The 27722-nt window shown below is 34.1% G+C and overlaps 1 protein-coding gene across 1 annotated transcript in view; it reads left to right on the forward strand.

The window, feature by feature from the left end:
* The window catches only part of Vwa8 (von Willebrand factor A domain containing 8), a gene marked incomplete at its 5' end in the record, with an annotated part of 351798 nt that overhangs the window by 178337 nt on the left and 145739 nt on the right, over positions 1-27722 (forward strand). The window contains one exon of the mRNA XM_048800562.1: positions 8660-8736. Within this exon, the coding sequence (XP_048656519.1) occupies positions 8660-8736 (77 nt within the window). The remainder of the gene's footprint in view (positions 1-8659; positions 8737-27722) is intronic.

The raw sequence follows: 27722 nt of genomic DNA on the forward strand, positions 1-27722 counted from the left end.
ATCTATCCTGATAGATCTTATATATGATCTTTTCATATCCTGATAGATCTTATATATGATCTTTTCATGTCATGCCATATTTCTTGGGGGTTCTATTTATGGTCTCTTAACATCTTTTCTCTATGGTCCACTTTGTTTTCAAGATTATACATCTTGTCTTCATAGTCTGAAACTATTTTCCAAGTGATCTATTCTGCTGGTGATGCTTTTTATTGAATTTGTAACTTTCTTTATTGATTCCTTTATTTTGAGAATTTCCATTTGATTTTTCCCCCAATCTCTCTCTCTCTTTCTTATGGTGATCTTTCATTTCTTGTGTTTTCTCTCTGATTTCACTCCTTACATCATCCTTTACTTTGCAGATCAATTTGAATATGAACTTTCTAAACTCCTTCTCTGATATTTCTTCCACTCTGATGTTGATGGATTCTGTTCTTGAATTTTGGGGTTTGTTTGGGATGGTTTGTTTTCTTGCTTTTCATGTTATTTGTATGTCTACCCATTTAACCATACAGGTCTGAGGCAATAGAGTTTCTCCTCTGAGGACTTCGTGTCCTTGAAGATTACAGTGTCTTACATTTTATGGGGAGACCAAATAATAACAAACAATACAAACAACATACAGCACTAAACTCAATACTTAGTTTTTAATTTGATATTAATATGTTAATTGGCACAATAAACAGAAATGGTATGTTTAGCAGTTGCCAATAGTAAAAGGAGTAAGTTTGCAAAAGGGTTTGCTATTTCAAAAGGTAAACTGGGAAAATGCAGAAAAGATGTAGGATGTGACAATTATGCAGGAGAAGGAGAGAAAGTAGAAGTAAAAAAATTAAAGTAAGACTGAAAGAGAGAACAATAGAATTTGGCTATTAGCAAAAGAAAAGAGAAAAAGAAATAGGCAAGTGAAAAACAATACAATATAAAAACAAAAGTAATCTGAAACTCTAGCCCTCAAAAGACAGTCGTGAAAAATAACTACCTTCAAAAAATGCTAGAAAGGAGAAAAGTGAGACAAATATGTATATGTACAAATATCCATGACCCATTCATTACACAAACTGTTTTAGTCACCTTTTGCGCTACTGTGAGTAAAAGACTTGACCAGAACAATTGTAGAGGAGGAAAAAGTTTATTTAGAGACACATGATTTCAGAGGTCTCAGTCAATAGACAGCTGGCTCCATTCCTTGGGGCTCTGGATGAGGCAGAACCTTATGGCAGAAGAGTGTGGCAGAGAGAAGTAGTTCACATGATGATCAGGAAGCAGAGAAAGAATGACTCCACTCTCCAGATACAAGACATATACCCCAAAGCCACAGCCCCCAATGCCCACCTTCTCCAGCCACACCCTACCTACCTTTAGTTACCATTCAGTTAATCCTTATCTGGGGATTAATTCACTGATTGGGTTAAGACTCTCACAATCTAATCATTCCTCTTCTGAACCTTCTTGCATCACCTCACATGTGAGCTTTTGGAGGATACCTCACATCAAAACCATAACACTAATGCATTTTGTAACTGCTTTTTCTATTTCTGTGAAGAATGTTATTGGAGTTTTGATAGAAAATACATTGAATTTGTATTGCACTTTTGGTTGTATGGCTATTTTGGCAATATTACTTCTGCCTTTCCAAGAACATGGAAGGTCCTCCCATCTTCTAAGGTCTTCTTTAATTTCTTTCTTTAGTGTTCTATAGTTTTTATGATAGAGGTCCTTCACCTCTTTGTAAAATTTATTCCAAATATTTTTTTTTTCTTTAGGGCTATTTTGAATGGGATAGTTTTCCTAATTTCTTTTTCACCAGATTCATGATTGGAATATAGGAACACAGTTGATTTGTAGGTGTTGATGTTGTATCCTGCCACTTTGCTAAATTCATTTATGAGGTCTACAAGTCTTCTTGGAGTTATATCAGTCTTCTAATTGTAGGATCATGTTATCAGCAAATAGAAATAGTTTGAGCTCTTTTTTTCCTATTCATACCTCTTTAATTTTCTTCTCTTGTCTAATTGCTCTGGCTGAATTTCAAAGACTATGTTGAATAGAAGTGGTGAAAGTGGGCATCCTTATTTTGTTCCTGTTTTTGAGGAAATGCTTTCAGTTTTTCCTCTGTGCAGAATAAGTTAACCTTGGGTTTGTCCCTGTTTTTTCTAGTGTTTTGAACATGAATGGATGCTGTGCTTTGTCAAATGCTTTTTCTGCATCTCTTTAGATAATCATATGATTATTGTCTTTATTTATTTGGTAAATTACATTTATTGATATCCTTATCTTGAATTAACTTTGCATCGATGTGATGAAACCTACTCAATTATGATGCGCTTTTTAATCTATTTTTGTATGCAGGCTGTACCTTATTAAGAATTTTTGCATCTATGTTAATGATTGATATTGGTCTAAAGTTTTCTTTCCTTGATGTGTTATTGTCTGGTTTCATGTCTTTGCCTAGCTTTGTAGACTAAATTTGTTAGAGTTTCCTCCTTTTATATATCATGGAATAATTTGAGGAGGATTGTTATTAGTTCTTCTTCACAGGTCTGGTAATACTTGGCAAATCATTCACCCAGTCCTGAGATTTTGTTTGTTGGAAGACTTTTGATGGCTGCTTCAATTTCATCACTTGAAATGGATCTGTTTAAGTTTTCTATATCCATCTGGTTTACTCTTTTTTAGATCATATGTCTCTAGGAATTTGTCTATATTGTCAAGATTTTCTAATCAATTTGAGTATAAATTTTCAAAATAGTTTCTGATGAGTCTCTGGGAGTTCAGTAGTGTTTGTGATGATATTTACTTTCTCATCTTGGATTTCTATAATTTGCATTTTTCCCCTCTTTCGGTTAGTGTGGCTAAAGATTTATTGATTTGTTTATTTGTTCAAAAAACCAACTCGGTTTCATTGATCATTTGTAATGTTTTTTAAATGTTAGTTTCATTGATTCAGCTCTGATTTTAATTATTTCCTGTCTTTTACTGGTTTGGGTGTTGGTTTGCTCTTTTTATATGGCCTTGAAATGTAATGTTAGATTATTTATTTTTTATCTTTATTTTTTTAAATGAATGAACTCAATGCTATAAACTTTTCTCTTAGAATTTCCTTTTTACTGTTGCAGAGATTTTGACATGTTGTATCACTGTAGTCATTTGTTTCTAGGAATTTTTTATTTCACCCCTGATTTCTTCTGCCATCCATTCATAGTTCAGAAGTGTATTATTTAATCTCTTTCAGAAGTTAATTATTTAATTATCATCATTCAGAAGTGTATTATTTAATCTCTTTCAAATGATTATTTTATCATCATTCAGAAATGTATTATTTAATCTCTTTTTTATTTTATCATTTATTTCTAATTTTATTCCATTATGATCTAATAGAATACAAGGTTTTTTCTCCTTTTGTTTTATTTTTGCTAACATTTTCTTTGTGATCTAAAATATGGTCTATTTTTAAAAATGTTTCATGTGCTCCTGAGAAGAAAATGAATTCAATCATTGATGGATGAAATGTTCTATACATGTCTGTTAATTGCAAATTATTAATTGTATTTTTTAATTCTGTAGTCTCTTTACTTAGTTTTTGTTTTGAAGACATAACCAGTGATGAGAGAAGCATGTTTAAGTCACCCAGAATTAATGTATTGTTGTCTATTTGATTCTTGATATTGAGAAGGGCTTGTTTGATGTATGTAGGTGGTCCATTGTTTGGGACATAGATATTTATGATTGTTATATCTTGTTGATATATGATTCCTTTCAACAGTATGAAATGACCTTCTTTGTTTCTCCTGATTAAATTTGGCTTGCAGTTCACTTTATGTGATATGAGACTAGTAACCCATGCTTATTAATGAAATTCACGTGAGTTGTATGTTTTTTTTCCCATTTTTTTCACCTTCCGTCTTTGTATGTCCTTGACTGTGAGGTGAGTCTCTTGCAGACAGTGTATTTGGGGTCTTGTTTTTAAGTCCAATCTGCCAACTTTTGTCTTTGATTGCAGAGTTTAGATCATTCATATTCAGTGTTATTATTGAGACATGAGTTTTTTTTAAAAAATAGTTTTTAGTTGTTGATGGGTCTTTATTTAACTTATTTTATATGCAGTGCTGAGAATTGAATCCAGTGCTTTACACATGGTAGACAAGTGCTCTACCACTGAGCTACAACCCCAGCCCAAAAGAAATGAGTTTTATTTCATATCATTTGGTTTATTTTTGGTGTTTAAGTTGGATTTAATTCTCCTTTAGTTGAGTATTTTTCTAGTGTTTTTCCTTCCTATGCTAGTTTTAATTTGTATTTTTCATATAAATATATTATTGAGTATGTTTTACAGTACAGTTTTTTTAGTTGTTAATTGTTTTAACTTTTGTTTATCATGGAAGATTTTTATTTCACCTTCAAATATGAAGCTTAATTTTGCTGGGTTGATATACTTGGTTGGCATTCATTTTCTTTTGGAGGTTGGTATATATTATTTCAAGACCTCCTAGTTTTTAGAGTCTAGGTTGAGAAATCATAAGATCTGTATTGGTTTCCCTCTAAATGTGAGCATTATTAACTATTTGTCTCTTGTAGCTTTTAAAATAAATCCTCATTATGTATGTTAGGCATTTTCATAATAATGTTTCTTGGAGTGACTTTATTATGACTTTGTATATTTGGAGTCCTATATGCCTTCTGTATTGTAATTTCCATTTCATTCTTAAGTTTTGGGAAATTTTTCAATATTGTTTTATTGAAAAGATTGTGCATTCCTTTAGTTTATATTTCAGAGCTTTCATTTATCCCAATGTATGTTAAAATTGGCCTTTTAATGTTGTCTCAGAGTTCCTAAATATTCTTTCATGGTCTCTTCACATCTTTTCTCTATAGTTGACTTTATTTTCAAGGTTATATAGTATGTTTTTGAGGCCTAAAAAATCTGTCTTCAAAGTGGTCTAACCTATTGGTGATGCTTTACATTAAATTTTTAATTTTGTTTATTGGTTCCTTCATTTGAGGATTTTTACCTGGTTCTTTTTCAGTATCTCTTTTTCTTCATTGAAGTGATCTTTCACTTCCTGTATTTTCTCTCTAATTTTATACCTTACGTCTTATTTTAGCTCATAGAACAGTTTAACTACAAACTTTCTAATGTCTTTCTCAGACAGTTATTCTACCGAAGTGTCCAGCGTTATGGGTGTTTGAAGGTCTGTTGTTGAAGCTTTTTCATATTGTTTTTGTGTCTATCCATCTATCAGTATAGTTCTGACTTCTTTCAAGTAACAAACTACTTTGTGAGAGTATTTTTTCATAAGAGCCCTGGGTTGGGTGTACATCCAAATAATTATGTTTTAAGTGAATGTATGACCTTTGCTGATAGAAATATCAGCACCATTTAAAAACATGTCATGTATTTACTCTAGTCACTTCTGAGCCAATCTTCCTTCTGTTCAGCCTTTTAAGAACCAAAATCTTGTTGCAGTTTTTCTCTGCATTTCCTAAATTCAGATATAAACCTATAGTAAAGTTGTGGAACAGGTCAAAAATTAATTGGTAAATTTGGTGAACTTAATATAACCTTAAGTGAGGGCTAAAAGGGAGAAAGAAGAAAGATTGGGTAAATAGGAGAAGGGGAGAGAGAGAGAGAGAGAGAAGAAGAAGAAGAAGAAGGAGGAGGAGGAGGAGGAGGAGGAAGGAAGGAAGGAAGGAAGGAAGGAAGGAAGGAAGGAAGGAAGGAGAGGTAGAAACTATGAAAGGATAACTTACACCAAAGTTGAAAATAGAAATAGATGAATGGGTGTAATTTGAGGTAGTAGCATTTAAGCCAAAATAAAAAGGTATAAACAAGAGAGATATAGGAAAACAAAGATAGGAAAATTGATTCCAATTAATGTTTTATACCATTAGATGAAATACATTCAAATCAGTTAAAGGTACAGTGCTGCCTGTTGTGTTAGCAATTTCTGTTCAGTTAAGGAGTTATTTATATGATCAAAGTTGAAATACATGGAACTATGGCACATACTTATAATCCCAGCGGCTCTGAGAGGCAAGAGGATTGTTAAATGTCAGCTGCGGCAATTTAGCGAGGCCTCAAGCAACTTAGTGAGATCCTGCCTATTATATTTTATATAAAAATATAAAAAAGGGTTAAGGATGTGGCTCAGAGGTTAAGTGTGCCTGAGTTACATGCCTGGTCTTTCTTTGCCCTGCAAAAAAGTTGAAATTAGAGTTGTTTATAGTATAATATGTCAAGGTGAAGAAAATTCTTGTTGAATGTTGATTTGGGTTTCATTGGGATTTTGATGTTTAACAGATTTCCATCAGTCTTTGGATATGAGGCTTTCCTGAGTTACAGGGACACAGGAGCCAATTCCATATTTGCTATGTTCCTCTTACCAGAAGTTTTTGGGTTGTCAGTTCTGGGGCCAGCAGCTGACTGCTTAGAGGGTGCATTGTTGTGCTTGGCTGCTTCTATTGTATGCAGTAGTTCAGGATGCAGGCTTTGAAGTGCCCCTGGTTGCTGTGTACCACTGTGTATCTGCTCCCCTCTACTGGATCCTCTTCACTAGTAAAGATCTCGGTGGATGTCTTTGAGTGCAAGAACTCTGGTTGTGGGTTTTCCGTGGGTGTTCTGTGGTGCAGAAGTGTGGTGAACAAGTATTCTCCCTGGTGATGTGGCTTTCTGATGTATTGTAGGTAAGGGTCTCTTGTGGTTAACCTGTCTCTCGTGGTTAAACTGGACTCTTGTTGCTCCAGGTTGTGAATGGTGGGCGTTGATTCCCTGTGCTTTCTAAGTCTGATGCAAGTTTTCCTAAGTATACAAACAATGCCCTGTCACTTGCCAGTTGTGATCATGACTTACCTGTTAAGGCTGGTATCAGCCTCTTCCTGCTACATAGACTGGTAATTTCCCGCTGGATCTTTTTATGTCACTGGATATTTAGTCAGCTCCCCTCTGGTAAGGCCTGTGATCCTAGGGACTTTCCCTAAGCTTCCCAGGGTTCCTCCCCCCAGTGTCAGTGATCAAGGCCTAGTAAATCCACTTTCCTTTGTTTAGGGCCTAAGCTGCTTCATTCTTGTCTGCCCAAGGCAAGCAATTGGACATTGTGCAGAGTTTAGCTGGACTAGGTACACTTCCCAATACAGGTCCCTTCCAGCTGGTTCAGTCCTCTTGTTTGAGGTGAGGAGCAAGGGTGAGGGAGGGGTTTAGAGGTTTTTGGCCAGTAGTGGTACTTTTTAAGCTCTTTCTGGCTGGATTCATAGGATTTTTAAGAGGTCCTACTGCAGGGGACTTCCTTCTGGTGTGATTTGCAGCTGTCTGGGTATGAGAAGACAACCTGCTGATTTAAGGGGTTAACTGGTTGGCTGAGGGCTCCACAAGATGGCTGCCACCCTTGGCTCAGTTTTCTTTTAAGCTCTTTGAGCTGTTTTAGAGACCTTTCTGTTACTGTTGTGCTTTAAATATTTTTTTTTCTTCTTTCCAACAGTTTTTAAATGGTAGAACTTAAGAGAATGTCTCCCTTACCCCCACAAACCCTTCTTTCTCTGTTGCCCCCTTTCCTTATCCACAGGTTTGGGATAGAGTTAGGGCACTCTGAGTTTATTTTCTTCTCTGGTAACCTATCATCCAGTCTCTCCAGGTCCCAGACTATGTAGTATCGAGCATTTATTTTGTCACCCACCTCTCAGTCATGCTTTTCCTTTGCTGCCTCCTTTCTGTGTTGTGAGGTGATTGGGACTTGCTGCCTAGCTCACTTCTACTATCTTTCCTCTGTTGCATTAGTTTCTTGATTTGTGAAATAAGAATAATCTTCTTTCACGGGACTGTCTCAGTGTAATGATTAAATGAAATAATGTGAAAAATACTAGCACAGTATAAGAAATTAATACATTATTGCTGTCACCTATGATATAAAACTGCACATTTTAATGACTTCTACTTTTTACATACAACCCAATTGTTAAAAGATTCATTTGTATTCCACCTCTAAGTGAAAACTTTAAAATAGGGAAATTATACCAGAGCAGATTCCATTTTTAGTAGTGTGTCTTCTAGAAAGGACATCAACTCCTGGGATGAGTAAGTGGCAAAGAAATGAGGGCATTTCAGAGGAGATCAAATAGAGTTGAGTTTTATTAATATATCTTGGTTACAATTTTAGTTTTCTAGGGTTTTAAAGGAGTAGAAAATAGGATAAAAGGAGAAGTGAGTGTTTGATTAAAGCAGAAAATGTATAGTATTGGTTGTCTTCCTGTAACTGAGAACCATATTTCTAAAGAACTGATTAGAAAAACCATTTTTTTCCTACATAAATGACTTCACTCTAATGTCATTCTTCAAATCTGGAATAAATATTCTGCTGTAATGTCTGAACTTCATTGTAAAATTGTAGAACAAAATAATTAATATGTAGGAGACTAACTTATGGATTTCCCTTTAAAACAGAAGAGCTTAGAATTAATATATCTAGAAGTAAATTTTTGACAGAAACCTTATTTCATATGAGAATTGTGCTATATGTTTTTGCTAGTTTGGTTTTCATTAATAATAAACTAAAACAGTACAACTTTGGGAAAATAGGTTTTTATAAAAGATTCTTCTGGTTTGGCAGAAGAATCAAACAAAACAAAAGTCCCTTTTTGTATAATACTATCTGTGTAATTATTACAGGGTGTAGGAAAAAACAAGATTGTTGACAGATTTCTTCACCTGCTCAACAGACCACGAGAATATATCCAACTTCACAGGTAAGAGTATTAGACCCACCACTTCTTAAAATCTGATTAAATTATTCATCTTTTACCTAGTGCAATTTAAATATACTTCCCTTCCATCCCATCCCCCATATTGGTGAACCCAGGGCCTTGTCCATGCTAGGCATTCTCTCTACCACTGAGATACATCTTCATCCCTTTTTAGTTTTTTATTTTGAGGCAACCTTGCTAACTTGCCCAGACTGTCTTTGAACTTGCTATCCTCCCACCTCAGCCTGCCAAGTATCTGGGATTATAGGCATGTACCACCACACCAGGCCTAAATATACTTTCTTAAAGGCCCATTTTATAAACTGGTTTCATTCCTATTCCTCTGCTCTTATCTATCTTCTCCTTAAAAGGTAATAAAACCATACTATATTTATTTTTAAAGTGACTAATACTTTATAAATATGAATTAATAGATCTTTTGTGGACAGAGAGTGATGAACATTACTAGGAGCAGATCTCATCAACATTGAGGCACTTAAATTAGAAGAAAAGTAAGTGGAGCCTAAGTCTATTCATCTAACAAGAAGCTAAAATAGCTCACAGGGAGGAAGAGCAAACTATATGGCTCTCAGGTAGGAAATGAAGAATACAGACATGTGGAAGAAGTATGTTAGTAGTGTTTTTTATCTTAAAACACTTTTTGGATTGTTTAGTTTTGTGTGGTCAGAGTACTCATTCAGTAATAGCTTTTCAGCAAATTTTCTCAGCATGGATCATTTTTTAGCTGTATTAGTGAACCTGTTCCATATTTTAAAAAATGTAACCAGCAGATCTACTCAAAACAGAAAAATGAAACAGAATAGTAGGGAGGGAAAGAGGAAGGGGGAGAGAGAAGGAGAGAAATATATCAAGTTTTGAGCAACTTAAAACTAGTTTAGAATGTTATTTTACTTCCAGGAAACAAAAGACATTGTACAGTGACAAGAACATTGGATTGATTTTTTTTTTCATAGTACTAGAGATTAAACCCAGGGGCACTTAACCACTGAGCCCCCCCCCTTTTTTTTGAGACAGGGTTTTGCTAAGTTGCTTAGGGTTCAGGTTAGTTGCTAAAGCTGGCCTCAGACTTCTAATTCTCCTGTCTCATCCTTCTGACCACTGGAATTACAGGCTTGTGCCATCACGCCCAGGCCCATTGGATTGAATTTTGAGAATTAATTTCTGGTTTGGGTCTTTTGCTAAATAATTATGAGTTCTTAGAGAATTATAGGAAAGTAGAAGGCAATTACTATGTCAAAAGACAAAGAAAAAAGGATCAAATGAAAGTTGAGATATGGCTAAAAACTCCCTCATGGGATATATACTTCTGGCTATGGCAGACTAATGTACCAGATTAGCACTACCACAATAAACAACTATAAACCTGGACAAAATTCATAAACACTGGGAAAAGAATAACCACCAGAGATCTGCAGTCTGAACAACTGTCAGAACTCCTGCATGATTGGCAGCCTGCATTAAACCCTCTGTTTTCCAGAAAATATCTTATAAAGCTTATGCTTTAGAAGTAGAATTAGTCTATCTCTAATTAAAGTTACTATATACTCACCCTTAAAAAGTTTAACAATAAGTCTCAAAAAAAAGCAAAGGTGCTTCAGTTTTAGAAGTTCTTTCTCATACAAAATGGCTTTAAAAATAAAAAGAATGGATTTTGAGCAGACAGGAAAAGATAGGAACAAAACTGAACACTCAACTAAGAAAGACTGAAAAATCTAAACACTTCACAACATGCCATTAAATGATGTCAAGCCTTCAGTAGAAAATTACTAGATACACAAAGAAACAGGAAAATTGGTCAAAAGAAATGGACTAAAAAAGCTAAAAAATGGTAGAATTAGCAGGCAAGAACTATAAAACTGTTGCCATAAACATTTTTAAGCATTACAAGAGGGGAAATGAGAATAATGAGGGAATAGAAATCCTCAGTATAGAAAAGACAACTTTAAAAAATGCAACTTCACATATCAGCAACTGGAATCTCAAAGATTATAGGAGAAAAATGGGACAGAGCATATATTATAAGAGATATAATGGGAAAACTCTCAAATTTAATGAAGAACAAAGTCATCAGTCTAAGAAGTTCTATGAATGTCAGCAGAACACACAGGAAGCCACAGCATGGCACATCATGTCAAATTGCTGAAAACTAATAGAAGTATCTTTAAAACCACCAGAGGGAATGAAAGCCATAATACATACAGTATAACAATGATAAAAATTACTACTGACTTTTCATGAAGAATAAATATAATAAAACATAATTCAACGAAATGGTTACTTTTAAAGCAACAAGCAAAAAGTAGGATAGTACATTCAGCACAAATACTCTTCAAATATAAAATAAAAGACATTTTCAGACAAAAGCTAAGAATATAGATGTGAAAATTCTTAACAAGTATTAACAAATCATATTCAAGGAAATATAGAAATATAATATGTCAATCAAGTAGATTTTATCCCAGGAATGTAAGGTAATAATATCTCCATTCTTACACCTGGCATTGATTATCTATGTTCTCCATCAATTCTGCTAGGATGTTATTATTATTATTCAAATAACCAACTTCTGGAATTGTTAACCCTTTCTTTTCTTATGTTTCTTTTTCATTTCAATAATTCCTGCTTTTGTCTTTATTATACCCTTTTATTTTCTCCAGACTCAGTGTATTGTTCTTTTTTAAACTTTTTGATGGGAATGCCTTCTGAATCATTGATTTTTGACCCTTAATTTATCATATATGCATTCAAAACCATCAATTTTTGTCTCTCTTGGGTCTCAGTTTGTTCATCTCTAAGTAAGAAGAACAGACAAAGGTCATTTATAATATCACTTTTTGCTCTATATTTGAATGTCTTTGAGACTTCAAGAAGAATATGGTATTTGAGGTTCTTTTAAAGGTTTAGAGGATTAGAGAGAGCATGCCTTACTTCCTGTCTGGCCCATCAACCTCTTGTCCTAAAATAAGAAATGGTCCATAGAATAGTGAAGAGTTGAATCCTGCTAATTTACATTCTGTGGTAATTCTGACATTGGTTAGATAAATGTGTAAATATATTATCTATGATTAATTTTCTAAATTTAAAATGTAGGAAAAATTTCAAAGCCAAATACTTATATTTTATAGCACCTGTTGCTGTATTATTAATTGATAATAGTATGTCAAATAAATTTATATTTATTCATTTAACAGGGGCCCTAGGTATCTCTGTTTGACATTATTGGATATTAACTTATTATGCAAAAGTGGAAGTCCAAAAGCTCAGTTTGCGATAAATGCCATTAAAGAATTTTCACTAATTAGACCAACATCCCCACTAATTTCAATGTAGGGAATTTTTTCTTTTTTATACAGCTTTAAGGTTGTATTTGCCATAAAATTTAAGCTCATAGAATTGCTTTAAGGGAAACCTATGTCCAAAAGACTTAAAAATAGTGGTCTTAAAAATATGTTTAGGACTTCTTTGATCTGTAGATGATCTATGTAAGGCCTTGTCTTCATTTTAGACTCCTGATAGATTTGTGATGTTACCATCTAAATGATCAGTCAGTCTCAATTTAATTTAGTCATTGGAACACAATTAGTTATAAGAGTCATTTGAAACATAATCTTGATAAGTAAAACCATCACCAAACACACATGAATAAAACAACCACAATGCTTTTAAGTATGGCCATCTTGTGTTTTGATTATCAGACTTCACAAAATGAACAAGGTGGGCAATTCATGTACTTAGTTAAAATCAAAAGTATGTCTGAAGAATATGATGTAAATAATTTAAAAGATTAATGGATGCAATCACTTATGCCTTACATTTGTGAAATGTATCTATTTACTTGTTTCTTCTATGATGTTAATTTGACATGAAGGACACTTGCAACTTCTGTAGTTGTATTGCTTCCTTGGATAAAAGTACATGTCTATATTAAAATCATAATAATCTAAAGGCTTTGAAATACTTATATTACCAGTTTTTTTTATTTGCTACTCTTCAGATACAAAGATAGCTCAGGTCCAATCATTAGTATGATATATGCTCTTGTTATTTTTCTAATAGTGGTACCTACTGGAAATAGAGTTCCCACATCCCCTACTATAGCCTCAACTTTCTCTTACAATGAATTTTCCTCGCAAATGCTCTACTTATTCCAGGATCATTCTATGCTCTATTCACAAGTTTTGAAGTTTAACCCATTCCTACCTGTATTCCTTCATCTAAAAATGCACCCCATTTCTCCACCAAGACTTCAAAGTTTCATCCATTGGTGACCTCTCTTGTTTCATTCTGGGTGTGGCTGTTCCCACCTCTCAACCTCTGAGAAGCTGAATTTGTACCAATGTGATAGAAAGAATACAGGTTCTAGAAATTGAATCCTGTCTTCACTAACTTTTGTGTGATTTTGAACTCCTTCAGTCTTAATTTCCTGACTTATCAAATTGAAGTATGTCCTTCCTAGGGTGAAGACTAAATGACAGAATATGTGAAATGGACTCAGCCAGTGTCAGGCATTTTTAGACAAGCTACTAGTTTAGTTTAGTATTAGTTTCTTATCACATAACTTTCTTTCTTTTCTATCTCTGGTTTGAATGAGACAGGTGAAACATCCCTAATCCAATATTCAACATGCTTCAAAGTCTGAAACTTTTTGAACACTGACATGATGCTTATAAAGTTTTGGCTTTTGGAACATTTCACGTTTTAAATTTTTGAATTAAACATGCTCATTTGGTAAAAATTATGCAAATATTCCCATTCCCGTAACCATTGAGCTACATTTCCATCACTTATTTATTTATTTTTATTTTTTTATTTTGAGAAAAAGTCACATTCAGTTACTGAGGGTAGTCTTGAACTTGCGATCTTCCTGCCTCAGATTCCCTATTCACTGGGATTATAGGCCAGCACCACCACATCTGGCATGGCCATTGGAAACAAGCCATGTAAATAACAAGTCAGTGTGGTAAGTTTGGGATGTATGTGTGTAGATGTAAGAATTAATGGCAAGAGGCAGACATGGGCTTACAGAGGCGTCATAGTCCCTGCTGAGGCTGGATTGAATCCTGACTGCAATGAGGTATAATGAAAGCAAGAAAGATGATGTTGACCATAGTTTGTGGGCTGCTCAAAGTCATATGGATCTTGAATCACATAGAATACTGGGAAGTGATATTAGGAATCCAGATAAAATTATTGGGGCTAACCAAAAATATTGGTGATGAGAATGGAAAGTATGAATATGTTGAGATAGTTATAAATGGCTGATTTTACAATTGTTGATAAGTCTGTGGAGGGAGAAGGGAAAAGAGAAGTGAAGAAGTTGTTAAGAGAAGTTGCCTCCCTTATCACAAGGCAAGTACTTTGTGTGGTTCTCAATATACAGTGGATGCCACTAAGTATTTGTTGAAATGACTTGGTATGAGCTAATTTCATCTGGAACTTGCAGCTCAAGGTCCCCTCTGATAGCCATCCTTATCTAGAGGCACCACAGGCTACTTCATTGTGGAGCCAGGTTCCTCATATATGTATGGGTTCGACCAGTGACTGTTATGTAAGTGCTCTAACCAGCTGAGATAGTTAAAATATTGCATATTGGAAGGTTATTGTTAAAACATTTGCTTTTTATCTATCATATTTTTATATTATTCTCCCTTTGTGAAACCAGATGAAGTAAAATATGTGGCAAATTGAATGCAAAACTCTTCTCTTGCCCATCTTAAAATCACATATCCTGGAGTAAATGATGACATGCTTTTCAAAGCACAGCATAATCAACACACCAGGCTCTCCTTAGGCTGAAGAAAACTGAGTGTGACAGCACAAAATTTTGAAATTCACAAAATCCCAGCAGGCAAAACTATCTGGTAGAAAACAGAAAAAGTCAAAGCTTTTCTTAAGTCTCATGGAAAACATTATTATTGAGCCATTACAATATCCTTAGCCCTGATTGGAGTAATAGGGACCTGACGATATGTCAAATGGCAGCTGCCACACAAAACATCCAGGGTCCTCTTCCTGTGTCTTCTTCCCTATTATGAATTTGAAAAAGCTGTTTTGGAAACATTTTTATCAGCAGTTGGACAGTAGTTCTCCTAGTAAGAATTCCTTATACTGCCTCTTTTTAAAAAAAAAAAAAATGAGTTATGCCACTGCCTCATGCTTTAGGTTTATAATAATTTTGACTCTTCTCTGATTGACCTCCAAATACATTTAAATTTCTGTATTTTTCTTTTTATTTAACAAACATTTACATGGCAGCTATTATGTGCTAGTCACTGTTCTAAGCTGATTTCAAATTATAACTTATTACTGCTGACTACAAGTGTATAAGATCCATTTCATTACTATCTCTGTTTTGCAGATGAAGCCACTGAGGCACAGAGAGGTTAAAGAACTTGGCTAAAGTTACACAGCTGGCTTCATACATTCTGGCTTCAGCCCTGTGCTCTAACTACTGCTTGATGCTGTTCCTTGACTTCATTGTGCTGAATCAGACAGTAGAGTAGGGAGGATAGTAAGTACTTTACTGTGGTTTTAACCTGTGTGACAGAACTGTCGATCAACCATCTTTTTTATTCTGTACCTCAGTCTATGTATAATTAACTTGTTGTGTTAAATTCTAGCCTTATGTTCCTAAGTCCTGTTGAGTCTTTTCTGCATTATTTTCTTTGGCTAATTATTTCATAGTTTTATATTTTTGGCTAATAATAATATCCTTATTTCATTTTCTTCTCGTTACTATTTCTCTGGATCATTAAACTTATTTTTTTGTATCTATATCTATAATGATTTATTTGTGATGCTGGGGATTGAACCCAGGGCCTTGTGCATACAAGGCAAGTGCTCTACTATATCCCCAGTCCCTAAATTTACTTTTACTCCCAGTCACATCTCCTCCTCTGAACTGTGTCATCAGCAAACTTAATGGCACTGTTTTTTTTTTCTGTTCACCCAGGAGATTCATAAAAACATTAATTAATTATTGTGGTTTATTAAGGAATATTCCTCCCAAGTGGACACTACTCCAGTGATATCCTTCCTTGAAGCATGCCCACCCAAAAGTTGTTTTATTATGGCTTCTAATTTGTGGGTTACAGAGGCTGGTGAGTCAGAACTATAGACAAATTCCTGAAACTGTAGATAGCAGCAAGTGGCATGCTCTAGGCTGTTCTGGAAAAGACAACTGGAAACAATGAGGAGTCTGTGGGATTCGTTTTCATTTTTTATTTCCTGAATCACAAGCTTAAGAAGCTTGAGAACCACTAAAACAGTGTTTTTTCTTTGTTTTGTTATATCCCTTGCCACTAGAGCCTACTACATTCCTTTCAAGTGTTATGTGCATTTTTAGTTTGAGAAAAACTTTTAAAAATCCCAAAAATGTAAATACAAATACGTAACACAGAGCCAAATTTATCACCCAGATTTAACTGTTCATATTTTTCCAAATTTGATTCCTTTTCCAGAAATTAAATATTATAATTATAGCTAACATTTCTTTTAACTGCTACTTCCAAAATCATATCACCTTCCTCAACTCAATCACTATTATAAATTTACTTTATAAATTCTAGTCCTTTTTTCCCCCTCACAGGACAATTTTGGTTAAAAAATTATTTCACACTGATTCTCATTATAAAATTCCTTATAAAAATATGGAATAAGCTCAATATTAGAATTGTTCAAATCTCAGATCATCTGGATAGGCTTAACATCATGTCCCTACCACTTAAATCTGGTGACCCACTTGGGCCTTCCTAGCTGGCATCAGCTGCACTGTCCTTAGATGAGCAGAAAGAATGAAAAAGTGTCTTGGTCTAATATCCAATACTTCCAAAATGCCTTTTTATTTGTTTATATTGAAAATAATGTTGTTCTTATAAGATACATGTTGCTCTAGCCAGATTCTTCAAATGGTGGCAACAATGACAAAATAAGCAGAAGGAACATCCCAAGGTGCTTCAAATTAGTAAATAAACTGGTGTATTAAGGTGATTGCTCAGTTCACAATTCTGTTATGAAACTTCTGTTGATTGAGATGTATCTATAATGATTTATACAGGATAAATTAAGAGCCTTGTTGAAAAATCTAAGAATTATTTCTGCATTTGCCTTTAGTCATTCATTTATTCATTCATCAGTCAGTCAGTCAGTCAACAGTATCTTAGGTAGGGTTATCTTGAAACAGATCTCTTGAGCCAGAAATCAGGATGTTTGTATAAGTGATTTGAAAAGGAGAGATTTTAGGTGAGAACTATTGGAAAGTAAAGAAGTCAGGATAAGTTTGGACAAATGAGATGGTTCTAAATATAACCTGGTCTCAGCCTCTTCACAGGGAGCTCTGGAGTGTGAATGGTACTACTCCATTATCTCACCTAGAAGCAAGAGAGCCAATAGTTTTAGCTCCCATATCAGTAAGTCACTGGTTAAGGGTTGCACCCTGGGAGAGAGGGCAGGAAGCATTTGTAATTGGTATTTCTCCAAGAGGTAGCTCCCAAGGTGGAGGGAAGAAGATTTTAGCTGTAAGCATTTATAGGTCAATGCTGTAATAACTGGAGGATGAGTGCATTTGCTGGTAAAGGAGATCTTGGTAGAGTACCAACAGCATCTACTATAGCATCCCTATATTGAATTTCTGTTATGTCCTTAGCACTGTTTTACAACTGGAGAACTTAACAATGAATAGGATAGACAAAGGTCACTGCTGCCATGAAGATTTCTATCTAGTAGAGAGAAGATGTACAATAAAAAATAATGTAACCAATAGAAAAAATGCTAAAATGAAAATGATAGCTGGGTACAGTTGTCCATGCCCATAATCCCACTGATTTGCAGGGGTCGGGGGTACTGAGGCAGAGGATTATTAATTTGAGGCCAGCCTCAGCAACTTAATGAGGACCTAAGCAATTTAGTAAAAACCTATCTCAAAAACAAACAAACAGGGTTCAGGATGTAGCTCAGTGGTAAAGTACCCCTGGGTTCAATTCCCATTCTGAAAAGAAAAGAAAATGATGTACAAGACTTTAAAGGGTAATGTGATAGAGAGTAAATGGGAAATTAATTGAGAACTCAACATTGCTAAGTTTGGCAGTAATGACTATTTATATAATTGTGGTGGGATTTGCAGTGCAACATTCTGGCATTTCAACAACTATCTTTTCTAGAGACTCAGCAGGGCTACTGACCCAATATGTAAGATGGATCTGTAACAGAAATAATAAGCAAACCTTCAGATCAAAATAACTAGAGAGTTGTGAGAACTTGGGCTAATGATAGTTTTGAATAGGATTCTAGTAAATAGTCCAGATTACCAGAACTAGATAGATTTAACCCTGTGGGAATAGAATCATTAGTATCAGCTTGGTAGTAATAGGAATTAATCTTCTTTCCTCATCTCTACTCTGGACTATTGCAGTAGCCTCTTGATTAAGACCTTAACCCTCATCTCCTTTCCATGTCCCCACATTGTTCCAAAAAATAAAGTTGATCACTTGTTGTCCTGCTCAGAAGCCTTCAGTGACTCCCATTACCAGCAGTATCAAGTCCATACTCCTGAGTTTGAACACCATCTGTTTCATTCGTCTTGCTTCCACCTGTTCTCTCCCATACACTTACGCTTCATCCACTGCCTGTGGCTCTGCATACATATTCATGGCTCCATAACTTAACCTACGCAGTTTGGAATTCCCTATCAAGTCTACCTGGAAAACTCCTACCTTTTTCTTCAAAATGTAAATCAAAGTCTTTTCCAGTAGGAAAAATTCTTAGACCTTTCCTTCTCATTCTTTTTCACAAGCAGATGTTTCCTTTCTTTGTGTTACTGTTTTTGTAAAACATTTTTGCAAGTGGGGAGCAAAGAAAGCTTTCTGTGTTTGGTAAATGAGATTGAAAAATTGCATGTTGAGCTCTAGGTAGTGCAGTCAGTTTTGCCCTTCTGCCATTTGGTTCTATGTAGGTGTCCTTGTGAGCTGTTGTTCAGCTATAGAAATCAATTGAATTTAGGGCTAGAACTTTAAATCACAAAAATAATAAAGTGAATCAATCACATTGCTTTCTCCCAAATAGTCTTCTTTAATTTTTAATGAAAACAAGAGGGTTTTTTTTATTAGTACCAAATAAAAACTAAGATATTGTTTTTCACTGTTAGGTCATTTTTTTGGTTTCTATATTTATAAGTTTTAGAATGTGTCTTTTCCAAAAGGACTTTTATTAATGGTTAAGGTTAGGGCTATTGACATAGAACAGGCTCTGCTAGTATATCTGTCTTTATCAGTTACAAGTTCCTATCTCTGTCCTCCTCAGTAGGTAGCTTGACCCCACCCCTTATGGGCAGGGATATGTCTTCAACTGCCTTTTCCACTGTGATGTCTAGAGTATAGCCAATGTTTCATAAACATTTGATAAACAAATGAATAAATGCAATATCTTTTCCTTTTTCTGCCACCTTTCAGACATCCATTCAGAAAGTCTTCCCTCTGAAATGGATAGATGGTTGGTCCTCCAATGGCTTCATATTTTCCATGAAATGAAAGTCAGACTAAACTATGAAATTTAAGACTCCATACATTCTGGACTTATCCTGCCTATCCAGCTCTCTCCCCTTCATATAACTATGTTCTAGACATGTTGGGTAACTAGATGTTCCCTAAAACTTCTCTTGTATCTCCAGACTGCTCCACATTTGACTGATGCTCTGCCTGGATGTATCTTCTACACATCACTGGCAGATAAAATCAGATTTTATTGTTAGAATCATGTCTTCTTCAGTCAGAATTGGTTACCGTCTCCCCTGAGTTCACATTGAACTTTATTTTGATATCTTTGTTTTTATAACCCTTATCACTTCTGACATGAACTAGATTTAATTATCTTATATCTGTCTCCCTATCCGTCATGTGTACTTCCTGAAGAATAGTCTCTGAATTATTCATGTATAATACTTTGTGCCTAATATTCTGCTTTATACATTAGAAGTACATAATTAATGTTTATTTAATACACTCATGCATTCATTCCTTCTTTGAGCAAACATTTTTTTGCTGCCTACAAGGTACACAACATGGTGATAGGCACTAGGTGCATAAAAAATTATGTTATTGCACTCTTGTCTATAACAGCTATGCCTAGCAAGAGAGACAATCATATGAACAGCTCAAGTTCATCTTAAGTGTAGAGTATTTCTATGGATCAATTATTAGTTCAACTGGTAGGGTAGAAGTCAAAAGTAAGGGGTGCTTCTAAGAGTCAGGAACATTTGATCTGAGCATAAAAGGAATGGACCTTATGTCAGGCAATGAGAAAAAGGAAGAAAAAACTTCAGAAAAGAGGAAAGATATACTTGATGCTTAAGGAACTTTTAATAACACAGCTTGGCCTTAGGGTATATGATTGAAGGGACTGAAATGCACCCATCTGAGCAGCATTATTAAATATGTACTATACTCGGGTTACTTTTCTAAGCTTGAGTGATTGACCAGGGAACAAAAGCAACATTCATGTTATGCTCTAGTTGCTGGCAAGAGAGAGAGATAATGAAATAATGAAATATGTCCTATGTCAGATATTGATGAAAAAAATAAAGCAGAAAGGGAGCCAGGGGCTAACAATTTTAAATAGATTGGCCAGGGAAGGCCTCATTGAGAGAACTGGTATTTCAATAGCATTGCGCAGTAAACTATTTCTTGTTTTTTGCCCCTATAAACATGCCTTGTTTGTTTCATCAATATATTAAGTACTTCTTACTTCTTTACCTCTTTTTTGGGGGTGGTTTTAAAGATGTTCTGGTTTACTTAAATGAACAGCAGTAATACCTAAATTCAAACAAGAGAACAGGACAAATGAACAATATCCTTAGGTTCATTCTGAGATATTATAAGAGATGGCTCAGGAGATAAGAGAACTTTTCCATCTCAGTATGACATAAACTATGTGAAAACTTTAAAAGGTGCAGTTGTTGAAATGTCTACCAGTAGAAGTCAGAAAATGCTGCACGTACCATCTTTTCAGCATTATTCTGGAGACTGGCCACAGTGATTACCCTGACATAGTTCATAAATCAATGAAAAATGATTGCTGTATATAACCACTCATTTAATCAGGGTTCATGAAATAATGTGATAGATAGCAGAACAGAAAAAGCATCCAGATACTGAACTTTCTATGCAGTGTCAGCTATCTTCAGTTCAATCAAGTTTCCAGAAGGTGTTGGCTCACAACCACAGCTTCTTGTTGCTATAACCTCAGTGGTGACTTAAATGTTTTTATATTGAAACAAATTGGATATATTATGGAATAGCTTTCAAAACCTACATCAAATTTTAAGGTAAAATGCAAGATGACAAGAAATGTGTTTAGGGCCTGCTTTAGTTCTCGGCCTTTTAATTCCTCACATAGCTGTAACTTTTCTTTTTTTAATATATATTTTTAAATTTGTAGTTGGACACAATACCTTTATTTATTTATTTTTATGTGGTGCTGAGGACCTCACAAGCGCTAGGCGAGCGCTGTACTGCAAGCCACAACCCCAACCCATGTACCTTTCCTTCTTTGATTAAAATTAGTCTTGAAGAGTGACTAGGATTGAAGTGAACTCTAAATTTTGGTGCTAAAAGCAGCATATATTGTCTTTCCTATGATGCAGTAGTTCTGTTTTAAAAGAGAATCTAAAAAAAAAACCTAAAAACTAAAAAGCTTCTCATCAAAAGAAGCAATCAGTGAGGTGAATAGAGAGTCTACAGATTGGAGAAAATCTTAATTTACCACAAGCACATCAGTTAGAGCACTAATCTCTAGGATATATAAAGCACTCAAAAACCTTAACACCAAAAAAACCAAATAACTCAATCAATAAATAGGCTAAGGAACTGAAAAAACACTTTTCAGAAGAGGATATACAATCAATCAACAAACATATGAAAAAATGTTCAACATTTCTAGCAATTAGAGAAATGCAAATCAAAACCACTCTAAGATTTCATCTCACTCCAGTCAGAATGGCAGCTATCAAGAATACAAACAACAATAAGTGTTGGCGAGGATGTGGGGAAACAGGCACACTCATACATTGCTGGTGGGACTGCAAATTGGTGCAGCCAATTTGGAAAGCAGTATGGAGATTCCTTGGAAAACTTGGAATGGAACCACCATTTGATCCAGCTGTCCCACTCCTCGGTTTATACCCAAAGGACTTAAATACAGCATACTACAGGGACACAGCCATATCAATGTTTATAGCAGCACAAATCACAATAGCTAAATTACAGAACCAACCCAGACACCCTTCAGTAGATGAATGGATAGGAAAATTTTGGTTATATACACAATGGAACATTACTCATTATTAAAAGAGAATAAAATCATGGCATTTGCAGGTAAATGGATGGAATTGAAGAATATAATATGAAGTGAAGTAAGCCAATCCCAAAAAACCAAAGGGCAAATGTTTTCTTTGATATGAGAATGCTGACTCATAATGGTGATGGTGGGGGGAACATGGGAGGAATGGAGGAACTTTAGATAGGGCAAAGGGGAGATAGAGGAAGGGAGGGGGCAATGGAGTAGGAATGATGGTGGAATGAGTTAGACATCATTACCCTAAGTATATGTATGAAGACACGAATGGTGTGAAAATACTTTGTGTGCAATCAATGACTTGAAAAATTGTACTCTATATGTATAATATGAAATGAATTGCATTCTGCCATTATATATAACAAATTAGAATAAATAATTTAATTTAAAAAATAAATCTGAAAAAAAGAGAGAATCTATTATAAAAACCTAATAGGAAAATTATAAAAAATTAAAGTCACATTTTCTTTATAGCTTTTGTAAAAAAAGTACTCACTTATTTACACACTGTTTTTATTTGACTGGGGTGGCTAAAGTCTGGTTAATTTAAAACCATAGCATTGTAAATTTTTCCAGGTTGATAAACAAGCAAATTAAGATAAAAGAATGGATTATAGTATATCAAATAATATTGTATAAAAATTCAACTTATATTGCAAGTTTTAGTCAATATGTATTACACCAAATATATATATTGGGTTATTAACCAAGAGACATGCTTAACTAGCTTTGTGGAGAGCACTCCTCTTCTGGTAGACATTAATGGCAGCAGGATCATATATTATTTGTCTTAATGATTAAAAATGCGTTTTAATTTTGGGCTGGGGTTGTACCTCAGTGGTTGAGAGCTTGCCTTGCATGCATGAGGCACTGGGTTCGATCCTCAGCACCACATAAAAAAAGAAATAAATAAAACAAAGATATGGTGTCCATCTACAACTAAAAGAATGTTTAAAAAATGTATTTTAATTTTATTCTTTCAATTTAATTGCCTGTTGTAAAATATCTTTTAGTACTTAATATGCAAAATATAGTTCATTCCGTAATTCAAAGTAATACGTTATTAATATGATAAGTCCTTTAAATGCTATATGAATGTAAGTTCATTGCAGGAAGGAATTTTTACCTGTTTTGTTCACAGATAGTCCTCCAGTACCTAAAGCAATCCCCATTACTATATGTTCAATATTATTTGTTTAATGAAAGACTATGGAATATCATGATATGATAAATGGTCATTTACTAATTTTTATGTTTTATTACATTTTTATTTCGTTACTCAATTTATAAATTATTATGTGGTATATTTTCTAATAAAGATTTATCCAGCCAGGTGTGGTGGTGCACACTTGTACTCCTAGCTGCTCAGGAAGCTGAGGCAGAGGGATCGTGAGTTCAAAGCCAGCCTCAGCAATGGCGAGACCCTAAGCAACTGACTCAATGAGACCATCTCTAAATAAAAATACAAATAATAAAATAAAATAGGGCTGGGGATGTGGCTCAGTGGTGGAGTGCTTCTAGGTTCAATCCCTGGCAATCCTCCCCACCCAGCCAAAAAAAAAGGTGTATTCAAAGGACAAAATATTCATCAAACTCACCTTTGATTGCCTCTGTGTATACAACTTTGTATTTCTGTATTTATTCTTCTATTCCCTTTTAAAAACTAATTAAAATACTCATTTTTCTATTCAGATAAAGGACCTATAAACTGCCTTTTATTTTTTTCTGGAAAATAGAAAAGTTCCTTCAAAGAAATTAGATCATCTTGAGTCCCTGAAACTTAACCCAGCAGAAAGCTAGTTTTCAGAGTAACAATAAAAAGTACAATTTTCTTTTTACCATTTTAGTAGATTTGTTTTTATTTCTAAAAACTTAATAACTGATAAGATTTTCAGAGAAATTCAAGAAAAGATTTATCATCATGGCTTTAATATTGAATTTCTTTTAAAATAGTGTTAATAAAATAGTCCTAAGGAGACATGGTAGAGATAAATAGATTTTGAAAACTAAGCATGTTTTGAAATAATTAGCTGGTGACTGTTTTGCTGTAGCTAATTTCTACCTGCTTTCCCAGCAACATCCTACCTCTGAACTGCAAAGTGTTACATCCCAGTAGACTTCCTTCCATAAATATTATCCTCTAACATCTTTCTTTCCTTTGTAGTTTGTTAGGATTTTTTGCATTTTGTCATGTTAGCGATGAGTGATTGACTACTAAATAAACTACTATGTGTCTCCAAAACAACTTTTTTAAAAGCTGGAATTTTTTCAGGCACTTTACCAGAAAAAAATATTTTGCTTATCTTTCTAAAAGAACTTTTTCCTCAAAGCATTCAAAACATTCAAAGCACTGTGTATATATAATACTCTTTTCCCCTTTCATTCTTTTCCTTTTCCTTTTATGTTTCTTACTTTTCACCATAATATTCTCTCATATATTCTATGTTATTTCCCTTGGTAGAGGTGAGATCTTGGGCTTTGAGAGGGTAAGTGATTGATCAAACCAAAAGTATTCAAATTTAGCCCACTGCTTGTTTTTTAACTAACATGACAGTAACCATAGTCTTATTTTGTGTCTTCTTTTTTTTGAGTTGGTTGGCAGCACTGCTCATAACAAGGACTGTATCTGTTTGAGGTTCTAAGGAAGTTTCTTCCTGTGTTCGGGAAAATCAATTTGTCATTTGCAGGTAGAGGGTGGTGTTATGTACCCCTATTCAGCACAGAAACCAGAATGTTTGTAAATAATTAATTCTTAAACTTGTTTGCATCACTTTTGTCTTAAGTACAACTCTCTGTTTTATTAATGATTATTAGTGTTCTTTACATTTATTTCAACTTATTTTTAATCAGCATTGTTAAAATAATATTTTGATGATGTCATGAACTCTTCTTCATTTGAAAAACTACTTTTTGACAATATTACTTCTCGATAAGTATTTACTACTCAATAAGAAGTATTTACTTCTCAATAATAAGATATATTATGCTTATATCATTTTAAAAGTATCATTTAGTTCTATTTTTATAATCACCCCTTTGTTTAAAATAATAAGCAAATATCTGGTGCCTCTTTTGATCTATATTCTTCTGTCTTTTCTCATGTTTGATTCATTATTGAATGGAGTGCTCTTATAGCCATCTTTATTTTAATGAAGATTATAAAGGAGATTTTTGTTGGCTATTTGAAACTCTTGTATCCTCCTTCTTCCTTTACTCTTAGGCTTATCTATTAATTGTCTTCCTAAAAGAAATAAAACATCCATCTATTAAAATATAACTCATCAAAATATAATATTCAAAATAAACACTATTTTGAGAACTTTTCCTTCTTCGTAAATTAGAAGATATTAGTTTAAAGTAACTTTACAAGCAACATTTCAGAACAGATTGTGCTTGCTCTCTAGAGGCTAATTTTATTTCCTTATTTTAACAAATACTTGGTCTTTACATACTTTAATTGCATCTGGAATCATTGTGAGTTACTATTGAACATCAGTAACTCCAATTTAAAAAAATTAAAGTCACAAGGTTAAAAGGAAAATAGTTTAATGTGACATTTCTTTTTTTATTATGCAAATTTTTATTTATATATGACAGCAGAATGCATTACAATTCTTATTACATACATAGAGCATTATTTTCCATATCTCTTGGTGTATACATAGTATATTCACACCAATTCATGTCTTCATACATGTACTTTGGATAGCAGTGAACCATCCCATGCCCCCTTCCTTCCCCTCCAATCCCTCTACCCTATCTAGAGTTCGTCTATTTCTCTCATGCTCCTGCTCCCTATCCCATTATGAATCAGCCTCCTTATTATCAAAGAAAACATTTGGCATTTGGTTTTTGGGGATTGGCTAACTTCACTTAGCATTATCTTCTCAAATTCCATCCAGTTATCTGCAAATGCCATGATTTTATTCTATTTTATTGCTGAGTAATATTCCATTGTGTATATATGTGACATTTTTATCCATTCATCTATTGAAGGGCATTTAGGTTGGTTCCACAGTTTAGCTATTATGAATTGTGCTGTTATAAACATTGATGTGGCTGTGTCCCTGTAGTGTGCTGTTTTTAAGTCCTTTGGGTATAGACTGAGGAGAGGGACAGCTGGATCAAATGGTGGTTCCATTCCCAATTTTCCAAGAAATCTCATACTACTTTCCATATTGGCTGCACCAATTTGCAGTCCCACCAGCAGTGTATGAGAGTACCTTTTCCCCCACATCCTCGCCAACACTTATTGTTGGTTGTATACCTAATAGCTGCCATTCTGACTGGAGTGAGATGAAATCTTAGAGTGGTTTTGATTTGCATTTCTCTAATTGCTAGTGAACATTTTTTCATGTATTTGTTGATTGATTCTTCTGAGAAGTATCTGTTCAGTTCCTTGGCCCATTTATTGATTTGGTTATTTGTTTTTTGGGTGTTTAGCTTTTTGAGTTTAATGTGACATTTCTTTGAGCAGTCCTTTATTGACACAGGCTTTAATTGATGGACATCTGTAGTTTGTAATACCATAAGAAATAGGAACAATTGATAATAGCTTAAATGTCAACTATTAGCTAATTAATTCATCGGGTATTACTGGTAACTGAAAACCATCTCTTTATTAAACCTTAGGCTAAAAAAAATATGACAAAGGTGTGTTTCAACTTTTTTTCTCCTTAGTTTAGTTGATATTATTGACTAAATTTTTATTAGCCAGCATTTCAAAGATGTTTTTGAGAGAAACAAGTCAAAATAGAATTGAAATTTGCAGTAAAATATTTTCTTATGGCCATTGCTTTCTGTGTGGAGAATTAATATATTTTATTAAATATGTGATGAATGCAAAGCAATGATTTTAATGAAATGCTTTTTAAAAAGAATTATCACAGTGTCTTTAAGAGTCTACGCATATGCTATCTACAACAACAGTAAACAGTAAACAAAATCCCTTATTAAGTTGAAGTTTATAGTTTATAGGATGTCTTTTTTCTTGTATTATATACTATGCAGAAGGTAGTATATTGTTTTTCACCCTTATATAATCAGGGTAACTATCCAAAATGCAAGCCAACCAATTTTAAGCTCAGTATCATTTCACATATGTTACTAGTCTTTGCTTTTTCTTTGATGTGCCAGATGAAATGATCAGTAATAAGAAGAGAAAAAATCCACTCTTATTCCATAAGTTCCTCTTTCTTGCTGACTTTTCCACTGAAAACCATGTTTCCTATTTGTATTTATCTTCATTTTAGTCTTTTATGGAAATCATCTGATTTGTGCTTGTTCCCTCAAACATATGGTTTTTATTTCTAGCACAAAAGTCTTTTGAGAAATCTAATTTGACAAGTCGTATGCTATCAGAATCCAAGTGTTATAGAGCAGTTTCATTTGCCTCTTTAAAATTAGAATTCAGCTTGAATTTACTGTTCTTAATCTGCTATAAAGCACTATAATTATTAATGTAACACTGAATTTCCTTCCTACTGACAATGATGCAAGAGTTTCTTTTTCTTTTTTGGTCCTGGAAGGTATCATGTTGTTACCCATTAAATATATGAGAATTGAGGTGAGAAATTCACTATATTGCTATAAAAATCTGTGTGAACACATCTTTTTCCTTTCAT

This window comes from Marmota marmota, unplaced genomic scaffold, assembly GCF_001458135.2.
Source record: "Marmota marmota marmota unplaced genomic scaffold, marMar, whole genome shotgun sequence".
In the NCBI taxonomy this organism is placed as follows: Eukaryota; Metazoa; Chordata; class Mammalia; order Rodentia; family Sciuridae; genus Marmota; species Marmota marmota.